The 22,005-nt window shown below is 43.2% G+C and overlaps 1 protein-coding gene across 3 annotated transcripts in view; it reads right to left on the minus strand.

The window, feature by feature from the left end:
• DCC (DCC netrin 1 receptor) overlaps nt 1–22,005 on the minus strand; it is a 928,036-nt gene that overhangs the window by 463,542 nt on the left and 442,489 nt on the right. For all 3 annotated transcript variants that reach the window (XM_077936487.1, XM_077936485.1, XM_028749092.2), the window contains exon 3: nt 14,961–15,245. In XM_077936487.1, coding sequence (XP_077792613.1) covers nt 14,961–15,245 — 285 coding nt within the window. The remainder of the gene's footprint in view (nt 1–14,960; nt 15,246–22,005) is intronic.

Raw genomic sequence — 22,005 nt, forward strand, 5'->3', positions numbered from 1 at the left:
GACACTGATGAGACAGAATGCCTCATACTCCCCATTCCTAAATGTGATTAAAACGGAAAACCTACCATCTCCTGAATACTCCTGTATAAAGCCCAAAGCTCTCTGGTGCAGATCACTACGTGCAACAGGTTACAATTGGAACTTAGTAACTTGCTCCTCAGTGCCTTTGCGGTTTGCTCAGTTTCTACAAAGATGTGAAACCCCAGTGCCACCCTCCCGATTTGCAGATAGCTGCTGGTGGTTTAAGAAGCCACAGGGTGAACAGGGTGACTCCACCTGATCACCACTTCAGTACAGAACAGAGGGGATGGGTAGGATTGTGACATATTAATTACAGTAGGCTGGAGGCAGGACGCTAGCAAGGATAAAAGGCCCTTTGGGAAAGGATTCAACTCTGTCTCACAAACAGCCTGATTCTTTGCTCCTAGACCAATAAAACAGAAAAGTCCCTGCCATCAATTCCAGACCCTCAAACTGTTTCTATTTTCCAGGGACAGTCCCAGATTTACAGAAGCCGTCCCAGTTTCTGATTTGATCCCGAAATGTTCTGCTTTTCCATAGGATGTCTCTATTTTCATCGGAGAAATGTTGGAGGTTATGGAATAGGACATCCCTAGGGCTTCCCCCCCCCCAGTCGAAATTCAATGGAACTCAGTTCCGGTACCTCTCAGGTGGGCACCATTGCCATTACAGTGGTACCTCAGGTTAAGTACTTAATTTGTTCCGGAGGTCCGTTCTTAACCTGAAACTGTTCTTAACCTGAAGCACCACTTTAGCTAATGGGGGTCTCCTGCTGCTGCCGCGCCACCAGAATACGATTTCTGTTCTCATCGTGAAGCGAAGTTCTTAACTTGAGGTACTATTTCTGGGTTAGTGGAGTCTGTAACCTGAAGCGTATGTAACCTGAAGTGTCTGTAACTCGAGGTACCACTGTACAAGAGAACAAGGGAAGCGTTCATGGTGAGTTCTGGCACTTCTTTTTCTAGAATAATAGCACTGAACATCCCTATTTTCACTGGGGAAATGTTGGAAGGTATGGAATAGGACATCCTCAGGGCTCTTTTTCAGCTGGAACTCACCAAACCTCAGTTCCAGCATCTCTCAGGCGGGCACCATTGCCATTATAAGAGAACAAGGAGGGCATTCATGGTGAGTTCTGGCACCTCTTTTTCTAGAACAATAGCACTGGACATCCCTATTTTCACTGGAGAAATGTTGGATGGTATGCATTTCAAAATCTACAACAGATGAAAAGCACTAGCAAGGCAGGAGAAGAGAAGAAGAGTTTGGATTTGATATCCCGCTTTATCACTACCCGAAGGAGTCTCAAAGCGGCTAACATTCTCCTTTCCCTTCCTCCCCCACAACAAACACTCTGTGAGGTGCGTGGGGCTGAGAGACTTCAAAGAAGTGTGACTAGCCCAAGGTCACCCAGCAGCTGCATGTGGAGGAGAGGGGAATCAAACCCAGTTCGCCAGATTAAGTGTCCACTGCTCTTAACCACTACACTAGGCTGAGGCAAGACCAGTGATATTATTTTAAAAGGCACAACACAGTTAGAGATGAGTGAGTTCCCTCCTGCTTCTCTTGGGTTGGCTGGAGAATATGACAAGCTCTTTATTTCTTTAAAGCATCTTCACCCTGATCTATTGACAAAAAGCCTCCCAGGATGATTTATATTTGTTAATTTGTAAAAAAAAGATGGAAAATGGAAAAAAAAATGAAGATTTGTGTGCATCTTTAACAACCAAAAGGCAAAACAGGACTTTTCTTTTCTATCTTGTCAGAATGGAAATGTCAAATTGAATGCCTGGCCATTGGGCCTTGGGGGCTGTGTTGCTAATCCAACTAGGGAAGGAAACCTACTGTAAACCACGATAGAGAAATCTGTCATTAAAGCGATACTCATCTCTCAATTTATATAATGCATTAAGGTGTATAACCACAGTGTGAGCAACCTGTCTGGAGGTCTGACTCCCTCCCTACCCTGCTCTCATGATGGAAATTCAAGCCGGGCTCCACAAAGCCAACTAAATGATGTGATAAGCAACAGGATAAAGCAATAAGCAGGTAAAAGGATAATCAAATTCATACTGTGATCTCACCCAGAGAGTGTTTTCAAAAATGCATTATCAAATTTATGGCTGTTTTAACCAGAGGCAAGACAAAAATATTAGATTAACATTTTTATTTATTTATCTTTTGCATTAATCCAATCAAGCATGTTGAATTCATAGTCCATGAACTCTGAAGTTAATGTTCACTGGAGCAAAGTCAGGCTCCTTTTTTTATTATTATTAACTGCTTGTTATTATTTTTTCCTTGTTTGTGGAGAAAAGGATACGCTCTGCTCTCTGTGGCATGCAGGCTGTCCTTCCTGGCTCCAAGACAGGTTAATATATAACAATACCTCTTTCAATATAAACACATTTCACCATACTGGATCTGAGCACTGATCTACCTGATCCCATGGTGTCCAACCAGATGTCAGTGAGAAGCCATGAAGCAGGGATGGGAAACCTCAAACCTGGAAACCTGCCTCTTCAGGCCTCTTTATGTGGCCACCAGAACTTTCTGAAGGTCACAGCCTATCGCCCCAACCCACACCCCTCACTGGCCCTGTTGCAGGTTTTTCCAGTCAATAAAGACAGACACCGGGTTCTCCGAGGACGGTCAGAATTTATTCACCTGTGCTGGGGCTGCAATGGGATATCTCCCGAAGGCTGAGCCCCTCCTCGTTCTCTGTAGCTTCCTTTTATAGTATGCGAAATATACTCAGAGTTGAGTGTGGATTTCATGCTCTTTTTTCAGCTCATAGTAGTGAGGAATGGAAGTTCCCCCGAAATGTCTGCTTTATATACATTATTTACACAATGGGCCCCACGTGATTGGCTAATTCAGGGATTCTCCTGTAGGCCAATCAGGTTGCAGATTCACTTCCACCTGGAGTTGGATTGGGTGGCTCCTGCGGACCAATTAGACTGCTGCATTCTGGATCCTATTTTTCTAGGACCAATCAGACTGCTGCATTCTGAATCCTATTGTTCTAGGACTAATAATAATAATAGAGTTGGACTGGGTGGCTCCTGCGGACCAATCAGACTGCTGCATTCTGGTTCCTGTTGTTCTAGGACCAATCAGACTGCTGCATTCTGAATCCTATTCAACTCAGTACAACTCAGTATGCGACAAACAACTTCTTACAGGCTTACTCAAGCAGGCAAAGAAAGCGCAACCATACTCATGTAGGCAAGAGAAACAGAACTTTTTAGCTTCCCCCACCTCCTGTCCTGTCTGCCCCAAACTACGACCATGTGCAGATTTTTTGCCCAAACTGCAATCGTGCAAATTTAAAAACAGACACAGTTAGCTCAGGTGCGTGTCAGACTTCCCGGCATAGAAGACACCAGTTAGCTCATCTTATTGTGACTAACTTTCTGGCATAAATGGCTTACACAGCACTTTCTGCTAGTCTCCAGAGTGTGGGCTATTGGGGGAGATATTGCCTCAGCCCTACATTTTCTCCCAGTTGTTTTTGCATGACTTATAAGTGCCCTTGAACTCTTGATAGTGCCGCTGGATGGAAGCTAGAGAAATGTGTGTGAGTTTGTGTACAAACTAGCCTACTGTTCAAAGCACGTGTGTTTTATGCCCCGCCCACTTTGCCTCTGACCACTCACATCACTCTCTAGAGAGCCTTGGAAGGTTGCCCAGAAAATAAATAAATAATAATAATATTAATTGTATGCCGCCCATCTGACTGGGTTGCTCCAACCACTATGGGTGGCTTCTAAGCATATAGAAAAACATAATAAAACATTAAACATTAAAAACTCCCCTATAAAGGAAATATGGTTTGAAAGGCTTCAACCTCCCTTCCCATAGAGGTAATGGTCCTCTCCCAGGGATAACAGGTCAAAAGGAAATTTGAGATGGGAAAGCTTAGGTGAATTTGGACCACTAAAGAGAAGAGAAATAGAAAAGAATAAAGAAAGCAGACAACAGTGCGAGTGGACAGAAAGATTGCTAAGGCCAGATAGTTGTTGAAGATGCATGTCTTTGAGCATCATAATTTTCATCAAAAGAGCCAGGTCGAGTATGCCGACTGATTTCATATTTTTTCAAGTGTTCCTCACCTGTGGAGCATCACATGTTCCCTCACTTCAAGTTCTGACATAATTTCCTGCCATTCATCAAGTGTGAATGTAGTGCTAGCCTCTCAGGACCTCACTAGCACTTGCCTAACAGAATTCCTTCCCTTTGGACACTGGCTAAACACCTACACACAGCATTATGCTTTGGTGCCTCAAGAACATGGGGAGGGAGCTAGATAATGCCTGTGGACCAGAATCTTATCTCCACCACCTCCATAGGCCAAGCTTGCCATGTGGGTGCAAACAGCTGCCAGTTGCCTGACATTAGAATGACAGCCGGTGGACCATTACATCCACATCTATTCAGGCTTTCCTTGAAGTACAGCTTGGCCACATCATCATTAAACTGTTTTACCTTGCATTTTATTTCGTATATACTATATTGTGAGTAGCTTTGAAAAGGTGTTCACCTTTGCCTGTAAACCACTAGGCTCCTTTGTTTCTGGACCTGTCATGCTGACAAATTCTTGCCATAGGCTTGCAACTTATAAAAGAGGCAGAGCACGTGGGAAGGGAAAGGGTGGGGGGCAGAAATCATCATTTTTAACTGTTATGCTATTTTAATGAGCTTGTTTATTATACATTTTAATTATGGATGTTTTAATGAAATTGTTCTACTACGTGCTTTAATTATGGGTAGTTATATTTTTATAATTCAGTTTTGCTTGCTATTCTGCTGTTGGCTTTTGCGTGTTTGTGAACTGCCTTGGTATTTCTTCTCAAAATGAGGTGATATTATTATTATTATTATTATTATTATTATTAAATAGTGGAGTCTCTGCTTTGCACACGGGATGCGGGTGGCACTGTGGGTTAAACCACAGAGACTAGGACTTGCTGATCAGAAGGTTGGCAGTTCGAATCCCCGTGACGGGGTGAGCTCCCGTTGCTCTGTCCCTGCTCCTGCCAACCTAGCAGTTCAAAAGCTTAGTCTTGCTGGCCACATGACCCGGAAGCTGTACGCCGGCTCCCTCGGCCAATAAAGCGAGATGAGCGCCGCAACCCCAGAGTCATCCGCAACTGGAACTAATGGTCAGGGATCCCTTTACCTTTACCTGCTTTGCACACGGGTTCAATTCTTGGCATCTCCACATAGGACTGGGAATGTGCCCTGCTGAATCTCTGAACAGTAGCTGCCAATCAGTGTAGACAATACTGAGTAAGATTGAACAATCTTACTCTGAACAGCTTCCTCTATCTCTATGAATCTGAGAACACCTCAATCTGCTGGAAGGCAGAACTTGCACATAACATATGTTGTATGTTGTTTTCATTTGCTGGATTGATTCCATATGTTCCTTGCCCTTGGACCACACGGTGAAGGCCGGGTCATTAGTATTCATAATACATGAATTGAAAACGTAACAAGCCTAGGAAGGAAGGAAAAGAGAAGCCTTTGCTGCTTATCACTCAAGTGCATTTGGTGGTTTTAAATATTTTAAGGCTCTTACACAGGCAAAGAATGCATAGCAAGATCTTCACATTATCCCATGTTTGGTGTGTGTGTGTTTGTTTTCTCCCCCATACACTGCAGAGTGGACTTGCAGCGAAAAAGCAGGACTCATTCCATCAACTCCACTGAAAGGCCCAGGCCCAGTAAGATGTCTCTCATTCAGCTGTCATTTGTCAGCAGGCTGAAGCCACAGAAGTGATGGAAAGGAGAGGGTCATCTGAACAGCACTGCTGAAAGACGAACTCCCCTGAGTTCCTTCTGTCTTTGAACGGTTTCCATTCCAGCTGACTTTAGAACTACTATTGGTAATCAATTCCCCCCTTCCTTTCTCACCGTCCTCCCATTTTATGTAATGTCTTTCAGTTTGTAAACACATAGTGTTTTAATTTATTTACATTCACTCATTCATTTATTCATTTGTCTATTTATTTATTTCCAATGTTTATACGCCACCCAATGACAAGTGCCCTCTGGGTGGCTCACAAGTAAATACTAAAAAATCATAAAATAGGAAAGGAAATTATAATCTCACCCAGAATTGGACCAGCAACAGAAAATGACGTCCATAAAATACATGTATAAAAGGCAGGGGGGAGAGAGACTGAAAATGCATGCACTTGGCACCTAAAAAGGTCATCAAGTGGGCACTAGGAAGACCACTCTGGGGTACCAATACTGAAAAGGTCCTCTCTCTAGTAACCCATCTCATTTGTTTCAATTTGTCACCACTCTGTCCTGCATCCATTTGTGAAACAACTGGCAGAGGGGAAGTTCACAGCCACAAAACAATTTATATGTTTTGTTATCAAATTGTATGTGAGCTCACTGAACAGCAGGGTAAAAATGATCTAGATCAGAAGTGGTCCTCTAAATGTTGCTAAATACAGCTTCCATCAGGCCCAGCCAGCATGGCCAACTGACATGGTTGATGGCAGCTGTAGTTCAGTAACATCTGGAAGACCAAAGGTTCTCCATACCTGCTCTAGAAGATACCATTGACAGTGCTTTGGGATTTTATGGAAAAAGTAGTGATTGGTTGAGCTGTCCTGATGTCACAGGCAAGGTGCTGGGCAAGCAGTGTCATGGCCCTAGCCATGAATGATACCCAAGGCTTAAAACCATAGAAACCACCTGAAAAGTCAAGCAGTTTTGTTGATACTTAACCCAAGGTGATAGCTATGAACTCTGAGTCATCACACCCATGGACTTATTTGAACTTATGTGAACCACAGAACCACATCCTCAAGAATGATTCAGCTGGGCACACTCCTGTCTCATGGTGCATCAAGAATCCACCAAGAGACAATAAGTGTTTGCTTCCAAGGCTGGGCAGCATCCCTGCAGTGCCTCAGGTGGTGGAGATAGACCCTGAGAGGGGTACCCAAGAAGCTGCCTTATACTGAATCTGAACATTGGTTCACCTAGCTCAGCACTGTCTACAGCAGTGGTCTCAAACTTGGGTCTCCAGCTGTTGCTGCACTAAACTCCCAACATTCCTGAACACTGATCCTGCTAGCTAGGGATGTTATAGTCCAACAATAGCTGGAGACCCAAGTTTGAGAAACACTGGTCTACACTGACTGGCAGCAGCTCCCCAGGGTTTCAGGCAGAGTCTCTCCCACCACACCTGGAGATGTTGGTGGAGATTCATGGCAGCTGTTTAACTCCTGAGCTGTGCACTCTGTAAGACCTCAACTAAGCCATGTCTCTGGCAGAGGTGCTCAGATCTAAGGCAGGCGAAGGGAAAACAGGAGGCCGACAGAAAGTGTTGAGGGGAGTCGAAAACAATAGGAAGGGCCTCATTAAACACACACACGGCAAGGAGTCCTGGACAAAAGATGAAATCCTGAGAAGCAAAGATAAACCGGAAGTGAGAGTGGGGCAGTTAGGAAGTATGTGTGGCCAGGGATTTCAGATATGAAGAGGGCTGACTTTTTTGAAATAGCCAGAAAAACACCCAGCAACAGGCTCCTTGTTCTTTTTGATTGCTTTCCAAGCCTGCACATTGCAAAGTGAATCAAAGCAAACAATAAAGTCCTACATTTGTCAGGTAACCTTTTGGGCGATACCTCCGCCAACCATCGCATCAAAGCACACAGAGTTCAGTCTGCTGTGGAACCTCTGAATATCATCTCCTTCTTCAAATAGATTCAGCTCCAAATTACATGACACCCTTAAGCCTCTTGCTGTGACTCAGGCCGGTGCTTCGCATATCTTAAGCAAAGAACAGCAATCCTATCAATCTCAGATTGATCACACAGGTGCAAATTTCTTTAATCGGCAGTGGACAAAACCCTCACCTGGCCACAGGCCAACGTGCTCTGTGTAGACAGAGTGAAAGTCAGCTCTTTCCCGATAGCTATTCATTCTGGCTCTTATAACTCTATTATTCTTGTGAGTTCATGGAGCAATTTCATCCCAAAGTGACTCACTGCCAAAGGATGTGTGGTCATGTCTGTGTTTCTTTTTGTTCACCTATCTTGTCATTCACAGTGAATAATGCTTGTATGGGAACAAAGTTCTAGGGATGGCTGTGGAATCCTATTTAGCACTGACACTGGGTATGACTGAGTTGAATGCAGCCTTAAGAAAGGAGGGTTGGAAGGACTATGTAGCAAAGCTCATTGCTTAAGAACATAAGAAGAGACTGTGTGATCAGGCCAGTAGCTCACTTGCTCCAGCATCCTGTTTTCACAGTGGCCGACCAGATGCCTGTGGGAAGTCTGCAAGCTGGAAAGGAACGTAGCAGTCCTCTGCTCACCTTCAACTGGTATTCAGAAGTATGAAGCCTCTGACAGTGGAGGTAGAACATAATAGCGCTAATCTGCTAAGCCGCTAATGGGCTTGCTTCGCAAGATGAAAAAACCGCAAGGCGAAGAGAATCGCGGAACGGATTCTTTTCGTCTTGCGAGGCACCACTGTATTTACATATAAACACACACGGAGCACTGCAACATAACTCCCTCTCTCTCTAGCATCAGACAGCAAAGAGAAAAAGAACAAAGGACAATATAGTGGTACCTCGGGTTAAGTACTTAATTCGTTCTGTAGGACAGGAGTGTGGGTTTGGTATTGGAGGGGATTTTACAAACCTGCCTAACATTCTCATTGGGAGGAAACCTAGGAGCTCTAGTGAAAAGCCTCCACTGGTTACAATATCCAAATATTGTGGGGTTGATTAATTTATATATATATATATATATATATATATATATATATATATATATATATATATGCAGGTTTTGGTGTCCTCGGGTATCTTCCCGTGTAAAAGTTGGGGTGTCTAGGCGACGTTTCGACGAGGTCTCACTCGTCATCTTCAGGCTGGTGTTTTCGGCTTCTTGTTACTGGAACAGAGCAGGATCTCAGTGTTTGAGTTCCTATAAATACTGTTGAGGAGGTTCTGGGCAGAGAGGAAGTTCCCAGGCTAGTGTGCCTTTTCTTCTTTTGTTCCTTAATTGCTTGAGGGATATCTTGAGTGATTTCTTGAGTGATATCCTGAGTACCACTTAGGTGGGTCATTAGGTGTGGATTAGTTGCTAAAGCCTTTGTGTCTTGACCTCTTGAACTTTGTGAAGAGTTTTTCTGAGAAGATGGGTGTACTACATTTAGTTGTGCTCTGGCTTGGCTTCGTGTATAGGGGCGAGCTGTGGTTTTGTGGCAAGCAATTAAGGAACAAAAGAAGAAAAGGCACACTAGCCTGGGAACTTCCTCTCTGCCCAGAACCTCCTCAACAGTATTTATAGGAACTCAAACACTGAGATCCTGCTCTGTTCCAGTAACAAGAAGCCGAAAACACCAGCCTGAAGATGACGAGTGAGACCTCGTCGAAACGTCGCCTAGACACCCCAACTTTTACACGGGAAGATACCCGAGGACACCAAAACCTGCATTCCTGTACCCGTGAAAATCTACGAAAGCATATATATATATATATATACACACACACACACACACACACACACACACACACACACACACACAGTGGTACCTCAGGTTAAGTACTTAATTCGTTCTGGAGGTCCATTCTTAACCTGAAACTGTTCTTAACCTGAAGCACCACTTTAGCTAATGGGGCCACCCACTGCTGCTGCGCCGCCGGAGCCCGATTTCTGTTCTCATCCTGAAGCAAAGTTCTTCAGGAACTGCTGGGCTGAGATGGCTCATCCAAATATTGTTTTATAAAGGGAAGTTAGTTTGGTCTAATTAAAAAGTTGCCCAAATAAGCATCTCAGTTTCATAAAATCCCATTAAAGCAATTTATTAATCAACTGAACCAATTCCATACATTTCAAGATGACTTTCAGATATAGTTTGTTATTAGAACATTCAAAATCACCTACCATGGGATTAATGCATCTATTGAGTGAATGGCAAACATATCCACGGGTCCCGTCCCAGCCTTTGTCTTCTTTGCAATGTAAGAAGGTATGCAATCAGTTGTGATTAGGTATCAGAAGCAAAATAGGACAGACTTTGTGTCACACCAGCTGACACTGCTTGCTATTGGCTCAGTAAAGAGAGTGGCAGTCTCCGTGGTCTGGCATGAAAAACATGGCAGCCAAGAAGTGCTAAAGGGCCATGGTAACTGCCTAAGAACCCCCATACAAAATACTATTAATATCAATGTTCATTGTAATGGAGATTTTCTTGATGGATTGATTAGGCTGCCCATAGAGCAGAAAGCCATAAAATGTGCTGTTAGTAGACAGTACAAAAATGCTTGTTGCGGGATGTCAGGGAACTGACATCGGAGCAAAATAGAGAGGCGAGGCTCTCCAATGATGCCGGAGAAGGAACCAGTACAGGAGGAGAGAGGGCTCCCGCGGGGGAAGGAAAATCAGGTGACACCAGGAAGAAAGGAGGGTTGGAGAGCACTTCGGAGGGGAGGCTCCGAGACTCTTCAAGTGAGGTCAGTGAGGAGAGTGGAGGACCACCGATAGGCACACCCACTCTGCGCAGAAGGCTGCCGCGCAGAGAGGCGAGAAGGAGGCTGTCCGTTAAGGAATTTTTATGTTGGAAGAAGTTTAGGAAACACCCACTGACGGATTCTGCCAGCGACTGAAGCAGTCGTGCCCAAGGGGGGCTGCTCAGCCGGGGAAAACGCAACCGCCTCACGCAGTTTGGAGCAGGTGGAGGTTACACACAAGCAACCCCAATTCCCTTGATACGGTATGTGTGTTAGTGGGAGTCAAGTTCTAAGTCAATTAGTTAGTGAGGAAAGAGCTAGCTCATTCCTGAGATGTACCTGGCTGAATCTGGTGACTTCCTCATTAGTATTACTGGGCAGATTAGGCACATATCTTTCTGTTTAAAGGGCTCAGATTACATCATGGGACAGGAGTCATTGGTCATTTTCAGGAAGAAGTGGGTCCTTGTGGAGCTGCAGAGTTATTGGAACATTTTGAGAAGAGCTCATCTGAGAAGAAGACTTGGGGAATTGTCAGACTTCAGGACTCAGAGTTGTGGCAGGACTCTCTGCAAATTGACTTAGAACTTGGATGTGGACTTTGTTCAGCAAGGACTTTGAAGTGCAGAAACCTCTCTGGAACCAGACAGGAGAAAAGCCTTTGTGTACCCTGTATGTAGTGTGTAAATATAGAGTGTGTATTTTGTGTGTGCCAAGTAAAACAACTCTGCTTTAATGGACTGTTTTGTGTTGGTGAGCTTAACCACTTTCTTGAACCTCCCATGACACACACAAACACAGAGCAAGATTTATAGGGTGATTATAAACACACGCACCAACAGGTCTGTTGGGTGTGTGTAATGTATTTCCATAAGGTATTAAAAAAATAGACTTTCGGTATGCAGGGTCGCTATAACTGAGACATGTCTCAGAGAATTTATTCAGCCTAATGATGATGCCTTTGTGCTTAAATGCTAAAGCAGTTCTCCTGAATGGGAATGAAGTCTTCCAGTGCTGACTGGGACCCGGGGTGCTTTATGTGGTGTTTAAGGAGCTGTGAAGTTTTAATTTCTGCTCATCTAATGTAGCTGTTGCTTAACAACCATCAAGCTCTTTATATGCAAAGCCTGTTGTTGTCTTGTTCTGGTTTTATTTTGTTTTGTTGGAGGTGTTTTTTGTAGATGGAATGGCAATTTTATTTTATTGTTCTTAATGCTGCTTTGTATCCATCTCATCCCCTCTCCCTCCCCCATCCCCATTAACACCTTTATGCATAGAAGTGAATCATCTAAAAAGCCAATTGACTCCAGAATGTTAAACAAGAAATAGACTAACAAGGTTTTCTTCATTTTTGCTCCATTGATTGCCTTGGAATTGTCTCTGAATTGTAATTCTTTCCATTAGGAGTGAAGAGACAAAAGAGAAAAGACTCGAGGAAAACAAAAAGTGGAAAAGGCTCATTGTCATCTTCCGCTAATGATGATGCAATATCATTAGTAATAAATGGGGGGAAATTGTTACACAAAAGAGCTGCACGGTCCTCAATTATTTGTTTGCTTTCTTTAAAAAAACACCTGTATGAAAAGCTTTTTAAAATTGAGGTAATTGAAAATAATGCATCAGTGGCAGGTTGAACCTCCAGCCCATGGAGCAAATTAGGTCCTTCAAACCTTCCCATTTGGCCCACGAGGCCCATCTGTGGGGACTTTAAAGGGGTTCCCTGTAACTGTCAATCAGCTGACCAGCAGTTAGATGGAGCCTCTTTGAAGGCATCCTCCCAGCGCCAATCAGTTGATTGGCAACCTTCTTTGAATTTTGACAGGTGTCATTTTCTGGGTGTCATTATGCCATCAGTGATTGACAGGAGGGTAGTCACACCTATGTGTCACATTTGGGTGATGGGGGGAGACTGGGATTTGGCCAGTTGGCCATATCAAGTTCCCTAGGCCTCTAGAATCATAGAATCATAGAATCATAGAGTTGGAATAGACCACAAGGGCCATCGAGTCCAACCCCCTGCCAAGCAGGAAACACCATCAGAGCACTCCTGACATATGGTTGTCAAGCCTCTGCTTAAAGACCTCCAAAGAAGGAGACTCCACCACACTCCTTGGCAGCAAATTCCACTGTCGAACAGCTCTTACTGTCAGGAAGTTCTTCCTAATGTTTAGGTGGAATCTTCTTTCTTGTAGTTTGGATCCATTGCTCCGTGTCCGCTTCTCTGGAGCAGCAGAAAACAACCTTTCTCCCTCCTCTATATGACATCCTTTTATATATTTGAACATGGCTATCATATCACCCCTTAACCTCCTCTTCTCCAGGCCTCTCTTAGTTTCTGTTTTCTTCCTATGCCTGAAAATATTCCTCTAGTGCTGAAAGCATGTTGGCCCACCACTGATATTTCTCCTCAAGTCTTGGAAGTGTCAATTCAGATTGCCTGGTCCAAATGACATTTCTCAGCCCTGAAGAAGTGAGGGGCATTTCAAATGAAGTTAGCTAGTGCATTGAAAACCATTGCTCTTTGGGGAAACCCGTCAGAAAACAAAGCAGAAGTCTGAAACTGTCAAACTTTACTTCTCTCAGATAAAAGCATCCTATATTTCAGAGTTTATTTAGCAAGGACAGGGATGGATGAATCTGTCACTTTCAGTTTCTTTCAGATTCTTATTTTTCCCAGTCTTCAGCTCAGAACCAAGTAGATTTGAATTCCATTTCTGTATCAACTCAAGAAGTTTACTTTTCTTTTTAAAAAAGACTATTCAAAACTTTTGCATTTTGTGTACATTTCTCTGAATGTCTGCAGTTTTAGACACACCTTTGCCCAATATTAACCTTTTTGCAGGCAAATTCCCCATAATAGGATGTAGTTTTGTACATTGTCTTCACAAATGCATGCACTTTGGTGTACACATTTTAGATGGAGAAATCAAAGAGCTCTGAGAAGTGTGAATTTCCAAGGGTAGCTGTGCTTCTGGTTCATTTATAGGTTCAGGAAGCACTAAACATGTACCAGTGTTGCTATGCCAGATCTGGAGAGAAGAACCCTGTTACTGCCAACTATTTCTGTGGCATATTTGCTTCACAAGGTAAGTTTGCCCCAGGCACCTCTCAAAGCTATTCTACAAGCAACCAGACCATTAATCCCCTTTTAAGCAGGAGGTACTGAAGCAAAGTGAATGGCAGTGCCAAGGTTACCCAAAATTCCAGGCAGAAGTGGGCTTTAAATCCAATATCATACTGCAACACTCCCTCATTTGTGTGGGATGTAAACACAGGAGCAGTCAATGACAACATTCCTAGAGTATACATGTTAGAACATGGGGAGGGATGTCAGTCCAGCAAGCAGGTAAACTTCCTGGGGACGGACTTCCTCCGCATGTGACCAGAGGTGGGTGTGGCCTCACCTGTGCAGGTAATGACAAAAGCACAGGGCAGGCAGCCACTCTCTCTCTCTGCCATCTTCCTTCGATGAGGAAACATCTAAGGATGCTCTCTTGGCTCCCAGCCAAGAGAGGAGATAAGGACTATCTTGCTACAAGATGGATTCTGAATGTATGTAACCTTTTTAAGCTGTCTGCCTTCTGGGATCATATTGTGAACAGAACGTGAGTAAACTCTTTTATGCTTTTATAAAGACTGTGTTGTGTCTTGTATTTTAAGAGGGAACAAAAGGGGAAATTACCAGGGTAATTATTATAGAGGTTCTAGCGAACCTGTGCACACGTTACCGTTGCGAACTTAAAGGGGAATGTCTATAAACTCTGCTGATATTTTGGGAACTTGTTAGCACAAGTTGGATGAGGATATAATTAGTCAATATATCCTCTCCTGCACCCCAGAACATTCCCACAATTTGGACCACATTGACTCTCCCCAATAATATATAGTATACTGAGTAACAATATTTTCTTATCTGCATCAAACAGATCTGCAGTTTTTGTTTTTGATTGTTTTTACACCAGGACTTCAAAATTATATTTATTTGTAGTAGGTCAGCACAAAGCCCGCAACCTCACCTTCACCACATAGTGGTTCAGAAATGAAGACGAAAATGGAATAGTTCCAGTGTCCCATGAGAAGCTGGGAAATAGATTCAAAGGCTGCAGTTGAGAACACCATATATTGGTTGGTTGGTTCTTCTTGAAGCAAGACATTTCCCCTCCCCCCAGTGCTCTGGGAAGGTATTCATGGGATTTGCTTTTGTAAAGGTCACATTTACATGTTGCATGCTCTGCCCTTGTGAAGAGACCACAGTGGCAGAAAACAGGCACATAAGCTCGTAATACTTACAATTTAAATTGCAAAAAAAGGTCAATTTTCACGGGTTCACTTCTAAAGGTATTCACATATTGGTGGGTAAATTTGCATTGCAAACCAGATATAATCAGACTTCAATGCCATAACTTTAATGAGTGGTTTTACATATATTTTTAAAGCTTCTTACCTGACAAAACTCTGACTTCTGCCTCGTTTCCAGTTCTTGAACTGGCAGGGTTTTTTGCAAGGCATCTATAGATCCCACCATCCCCTGCTTGAATTCTGCTAATTTGTAAAGATCCAGAAGGCAGAACTGCCACACGGGTATCACCAGGATTCAAAACCAGATCTTCTTGGTTCCTTTGCCAGTGGATGATTGGCATCGGTTCCCCTACGACTTCGCATTTTAACAAAACAGTGTCTCCTGTAAATGCTGTGACGGAGTCTGTCTGGGATAGAAACCTCAATGGACCTGTGGAAACAGAAACAAAACACCAGTTGAAAAGAAGATCTAAAATGCAGAGGTGTCTTTCCCTCTTGCTTCCTGCTGGTTTGGTTTCACTTAATTGCTCTTCAAGTCTAAATTAGGTTAACCTATTTACTTTGTACCATATTTTTTGAATGAAACTATGGCTCAGAAGTAGTTTACGAACAATATCCATCAAGATAAAAGGCAGCTGTGAAAAAGGTGAATTCCATATTAGGGATCATTTTTTAAATGCAATGAAAATAAGACTACCAAGTAATTGTTGTAGAAGTGGGGTAGGAAAGCTGGGAGGGGAAAAAAATCAAATTTGACAACCAATGTGCCCCTTTGGTTTCAGATAGCACATGGGTAGACAAGTCTAAAAAGCCTGAGACACAAATTTTTCACAGCCCACTAGCGTCTATGGTGGCTCATTTACCCAAAGTAATGCATTTAGTGTTAGCTCTGGAAGTATATACTTTGATTCTGACCAAACCAAGCTTCCTAGAGTACAATATACACCAGGTCAGTATAGACTCAAGCACGCCCAACTCTATAGAGACTGTGATCTACTCCCAGTATAATAAAACTGGCAATGATCTACCCATTGTCATTGCCCATAGTTGTTGAGCTTTTTTCAGGAGGATTGCATGAAATCAATCTCCCGACACTCCAATGCCCTCCATCTTTCCACCACTCTGAAGCAGGCTCAGTGATTACAAACTTTCACAATGCATAGCACAGGGTGCGGGGAACATCACGATCGCTCAGTGTGGTGTAGTGGTTAAGAGCGGTAGTCTTGTAATCTGGGGAACCAGGTTCGCATCTCCGCTCCTCCACATGCAGCTGCTGGGTGACCTTGGGCCAGTCACACTTCTTTAAAGTCTCTCAGCCTCACTCACCTCACAGAGTGTTTGTTGTGGGGGAGGAAGGGAAAGGAGAATGTTAGCCGCTTTGAGACTCCTTAAAAAGGAGTGAAAGACGGGATATCAAATCCAAACTCTTCTTCTTCTTCTTCTTCATGAGAAAGCAGGCAATCACTTTTTTTACTCACACAATCAACCTGGAGCACCCCAACGGTCGACCTGTCGATTGCAGTCAACTGGTTGGACATTGCTGGTATAGAGTATACACTTCCAGATTTACCATCTTGGCTAAATTGCATGAAGTCTCTTTAATGGTCATTATAAGATGGCACTGGACACCCCTGTACAGTTCAAGAGCTAATTGCACTTTCTCGTCTTCATGCTGGAGAGGACATAAGCTTAATGGAATGCTTCTCCACATGTGGTGGGAGTGTACATTGCTTAAAGATTTCTAGACCCATTTCCCCCCGCTACCATTCACCATTACAAGGCAACATCTTGTACCCGAACCCATGCTAGCCTTGATGTTGATGAAAAAAATCTATCAATCCAATGGTCAAGCATAAAGAGTTGAACTTCTTTCTAATGACAGCAATGAGGCAAACCATTGTTTCCAACTAGAAAAAGCACCACCTTCCACCACAGAAACCTGGATCCAATATGTGTGGAAGGTAGCATTTAAGGAGCTCTTAATTCATAATAATAGGGTGACAAGAGGGGTAACAAAGAAAGATGGGTTTGACTCTGTATGGTCTCAATTTATATCATTGATTAAAAATAGTACAGTAATCTCCCTTCTGTCACATCAGCCACTATGGAGAATTGTCTTAATGCTTAAGATTGAAGTATACCCTGTGGATGTGAGCTGAATTTGTAATGTAAGATTTTCCATGTTTGTTTTGATACCATACAAGACTTGATATCGGCACATGTATTATTTGTCTTGGAAGACAACACTTTGTCAATCAAAAGTGTGTTTTCGAAACCATAGGATATATAATAAAACAAACACAAAAGCTATTTCGCCAAGAGGTTCTTTATATTGAAGATAGGAGTGGAGAGCCAATGTGGTGTAAAGTGTTGGGAAAGGACCCAGGAGAAAAGGATTCCAATCTCCACTCAGTCATGAAGCTCACTGGGTGACCTCGGGCCAGTCACAATCCCTCAGCATAACGTAGCTCAAAAGGGATAATTATGTATGCCATCTTGCCTCTTGGAGGAATGCAATACTAAATAAATATAAGTCAGGAAATGGGGCATTCTGGCAAACCTCAATACAAGTGTCTTTTTTATTTTACTGAACTACAATATTCAAATACATGTATATGGATAGCTATCAGCTTCCATATTCAGAGCCTGCATACCTCTGTGTAATGAGGCAAGGAACAGGAGACGACTGTTGCCCTTCTACCCTGCTTATGGTCTTCTCAAAAGCATCTGATAAGCTATTATTGGAAAACAGGGTGCTATAAAACTAGATGGGCCTGTGCTCCATTGTAGGTGGCCACTTCTCATGTGTGCTCTTTGTGTCCTTCTGGAGCGATGTGCAGAAGAGGAAGCTCATACAACCCTCCACACGGTCCTCACATCTGAAGCTTGTGCCAACCCCTGTAGAAGAAACATGTATAGTGGTACCTCGGGTTAAGAATTTAATTCGTTCTGGAGGTCAATTCTTAACCTAAAACTGTTCTTAACCTGAGGTACCACTTTAGCTAATGGGGCCTCCTGCTTCCATCGTGCAATTTCTGTTCTCATCCTGAAGCAAAGTTCTTACCCCAAGGTATTATTTCTGGGTTAGCAGAGTCTGTAACCTGAAGCGTCTGTAACTCAAGGTAGCACTGTACGTCTCCCTTCAGGTGTTACTGGAGGGGGCCTCAATCTTAGGAAAAGAACACATGCTTTGCATGCAGAAAGTTCAATTCCTGACATCTTCAGGAAAGACTAGGAATATGCCCCAGCAAAAACCCTGCAGAGCCACTGCCAGGGACTGAGAACCTTTGGCCGCCAGACGTTGTTAGATTACAACTCTGCTCTAGAAAGCATGGTTAATGGTCAGGGATGATGGGAACTGTAGTCCAGCAACATCTGGAGTGTAACACATTCCCTGGTGTAGACAGTACTGAATTAAACTGACCAATTCTCTGACTTGGCTAAAGGCAGCTTCCTATGTACCACCGTGCTCTGGAATTGCAAAATCCAGAAATTTGACTTGCTCATGCTTCATCTGAGCCTCTTCCTCCAACTCCCCCCCTCCTTTTTGACTTTTTTTCTGCAGCATTTGCCCTGTTAATTGATGCAACTGTCAAGACAAAGTCTTCCACAGCTCAACTTCACATTGTGTCTTTGTCCCTTCAGGGAAGATTGTCTCCTAACCAGGGTCTCGGAGAATAGTACACCTGCTTTTAAACTCTAATCGGGAAATGGCACGCAAGCCTGATTTGCCCTACGGCCTGGTTGGCAGCCTATCAAGATCCCCATCTTCCCCCTACAGAAGGCCTAATTATTAAGTAATTAAAGTTCATTTAATAAAAAAGGGCTTATCATTTGGGGGACAGACCTTGGGGTCTGGAGCATGTGTGTGACTGTTAAATATTCAGCAATTTAGTAACAGTCGGTGCAATCCCCCAAGGAGCAGTGCTTTAAAATGCTTTGTTTGTTTCAAATTAAAGTCTGCAAGGTTATTTAACAGAAAGGAAGGACCTGTTTCCCCGCCCATTGCCTCCCTCCTTCCATTTTCAATTTGTACTACAGCTGAAGGGCAGAGGACCAAAGTAATGGAAAGGAGCCATTTGCTTCAGTTTGGTTTAGATAATACCAAAGGGAACGAACAACCGCAAAGTTGCAAAGTCAAATCTTCCACAAGTCCTTCTTGAGCTTTGCCTGAGTTTTCTTTCTTACTTACTTTCTCTCTCCCCCATATTAGGCTGGAACTACTGCCAACCTAGCAGTTCGAAAGCATGTCAAAGTGCAAGTAGATAAATAGGTACCACTCTGGCGGGAAGTGTGCTGCCCTGGTTCTAAGCTGCCAGAAGCGGCTTAGTCATGCTGGCCACATGACCCGGAAGCTGTACGCCGGCTCCCTCGGCCAATAAAGTGAGATGAGCGCCGCAACCCCAGAGTCGGCCACAACTGGACCTAATGGTCAGGGGTCCCTTTACCTTTACATGTGGGGGTTGGGGGTACTGCACTGAGGACATGGGGCACAGGGACAAAGCTCAAACTTTGGGAAGAGGACTCAGGAGATGGGGAACGCAATGGGAATTCAAGAAGGCAGCAATTTTCATTCTGGCCTGTATTCATCAGAATCAGCACCATTTCCATTCTGCTGCACTTCAGTTTTCCCCAAACACCATGTTATTCATCTCACTGTCCAATGCTTAACCATAACTTATGTAACTGATCTTCTTGGCGATCACTCGTAGCCGAGTAAGATTGTCTTCCATAAACACGGTTTTAACAATGAGTCCATAAGTGACTGTGGAGGCCAATTCTGGATCCACACATCCTTCCACAGTAGGAACATTGGTTTCTTGACGGGAGTTGAACACGGTGTGAATTTGCCAAGTGTGCCTTTCTCTTAGCACGTTTCTCCCTTGCGTCCTGAGTTCGAGGGTCTTCAAAGCCCATGACACCTTTGATAAAGGCTGTTCTTCAATTTGAGTGCTCGCAGGCCGGTGTTTCCCAATTGCTGGTGTTTAAATTACATTTTTAAAGATTTGCCTTGAGACAGTCTTTAAACCTATTTTGTTGACCAACAGCATTACGCTTTCCATTTTTAAGTTTGGAATAGAGTAGTTGCTTTGGAAGACCATAATCAGGCATTCACACAACATGACCAGTCCAACGAAGTTGATGTTGAAGAATCATTGCTTCAACACTGGTAATCTTTGCTTCTTCCAGTACACTGGTATTAGTTCGCCTGTCTTCCCAAGTGATGTGTAAAAAAATTTGGAGTCACCGTTAATAGAATCTTTCAAGGAGGTGGAGATGGCGTTTATAAGTGATCCATGTTTCACAAGCATACAGTAAGGTTGGTAGTACAATAACGTACCCAACTGTATAAGCAACTTCCCTTCATTTTGACATAAAGGAAATGTCAAAACAATGTAAAAAGAAAGCAATTAATTCCTTATCATTTGTGGACTTTAAAACAATGACCTGAACAAAAACCGATCACATTCACATGACTGATTTTTATTCTGGACCACAAACACTGCAGCAATTTCCATTTCACTAGCCAGGACAGTGCAGGCAATGAGAGCTGAAGCACACCTGTGGCCAGAAGCTGTGAATGGTCCAAGATTCCAACTCCTTACCAGACGAGGACACTGCAGACCCAAGAGAATTGGCTTCCAAATATCAAATGAAGCAGTCACTGAGCTGGCTATATTGCTAGAGAATTGTATCTAACTCAGTCAGAGATGGGGATGGGGGTGGGCTGGATCTAGCTGGTGGGCCAGATCCTTACTTTCCCCACCCACCCCCACAAACAGTCAATGATCCCACTAACAATCAATGAGTCACACTATGGGAAGCTGCCTTATAATCTGACAAACTAACGATCCGCCTAGCTCAGGATTCCTTACTGACAGCAGCTCTCCAAGATTTCAGACATGAGCCTCTTTCAGCTATCTGGATATTAAACCTGGGACCTTTTGCAAAGCTGGTGTTCTACAGCAGAGCTACAGGCATTCCCCTAAGCACTCTGCAGCTTCCAATGCACTTGCAAATTTATTTAGTTGGTGCAGGGTGTTGTTGCTGTTGCTGTTGTTATTTTAGGAGCAGGGTTTACAAAGTAAATTTGAGTTTACCAAGTGGCAAAGAATGGTACACGTCATTTTCTTTACAGTAAACCTTTATCCAGCATTCTGCAGTCTCCCTGGCTGCCAGAACTCCTGATATGAAAAAGCTCCACGGAAAGGATTTATCCAATGGATAAATCCACAGGTTTTCCCTGTGCTTTGACCAAAGTGCAGGCACTTTGGAAGGCTGTGGAGTGCAGACCCCTGGACAGCTGGTTTACAGAATGAAAGAAAGGACACTCACAACATTCCAGGTCACCTCAAGAGTAAAGTAAGCAAAACAAAGGACCAGCAAAATTTGCATGAGAATTTCACTGAAATTCCCTCTTCGCTTTGAGAATTTTCAAATGCAATTGCTTTTCACATTAAGTGATGGACAAAGGTTGGTGTGGAAACAAGGTATTTTTTTCAGCATAGGTCTAGTTCTCAAGTTCTTATTGTGTAGAGCAGCCGTTAGATGTCCCTTTTCTAAGTTTAATAATATGAATGAAGGGTGTTTCTGTTCCTATTCATTTTCAGACCTGACATTCTTTTTTCATCATCCACCAGGTTTTTCTTACCCAAACGTGGTGTATTCTTATACATGGTGTTTTCTTACCGATATTATACATGGTTTGTCTCGCAACTGAGTCTAATTCTTAGTTAAATAGCTCACTTTTTGCTGCTTCCAGTCTTGAAATTTCAAAGAATTATTTCTCATTGTATCTAGTCTAAAGCCTATCATTCTTGTGCACCATTAAACAAATTGATGCGTCCCATTGAGATTGGTGCAGAAGATTAGTCATCCTGCTGCAGGGAAAGTACCTTACATTTGGTGTTGTATCCTGTTTAGTGTTGCTAATAAATGCGAACATTGTGTGACTTGGCACTTCTGATTCCTGGTGGGATACAATACAGAAGCAACAGAAAAAGAACCTGAGAAAAAGAAACCTAAGAATAATGGGGGGGATGAGTAGTTAAGTAAATATAATGTGCAGACAGGCTAAATTTTTAAGAACAATGGTCTAAGTGGCTCTGTTTCTGTGTCTGCAAATCCCATCTTTAGAAAAACTATAAGCGAAAAATCTCAGTGGAAGTAATAATATTGATGCAGAGTTT

This window comes from Podarcis muralis, chromosome 11, assembly GCF_964188315.1.
Source record: "Podarcis muralis chromosome 11, rPodMur119.hap1.1, whole genome shotgun sequence".
NCBI classification, from domain to species: Eukaryota; Metazoa; Chordata; class Lepidosauria; order Squamata; family Lacertidae; genus Podarcis; species Podarcis muralis.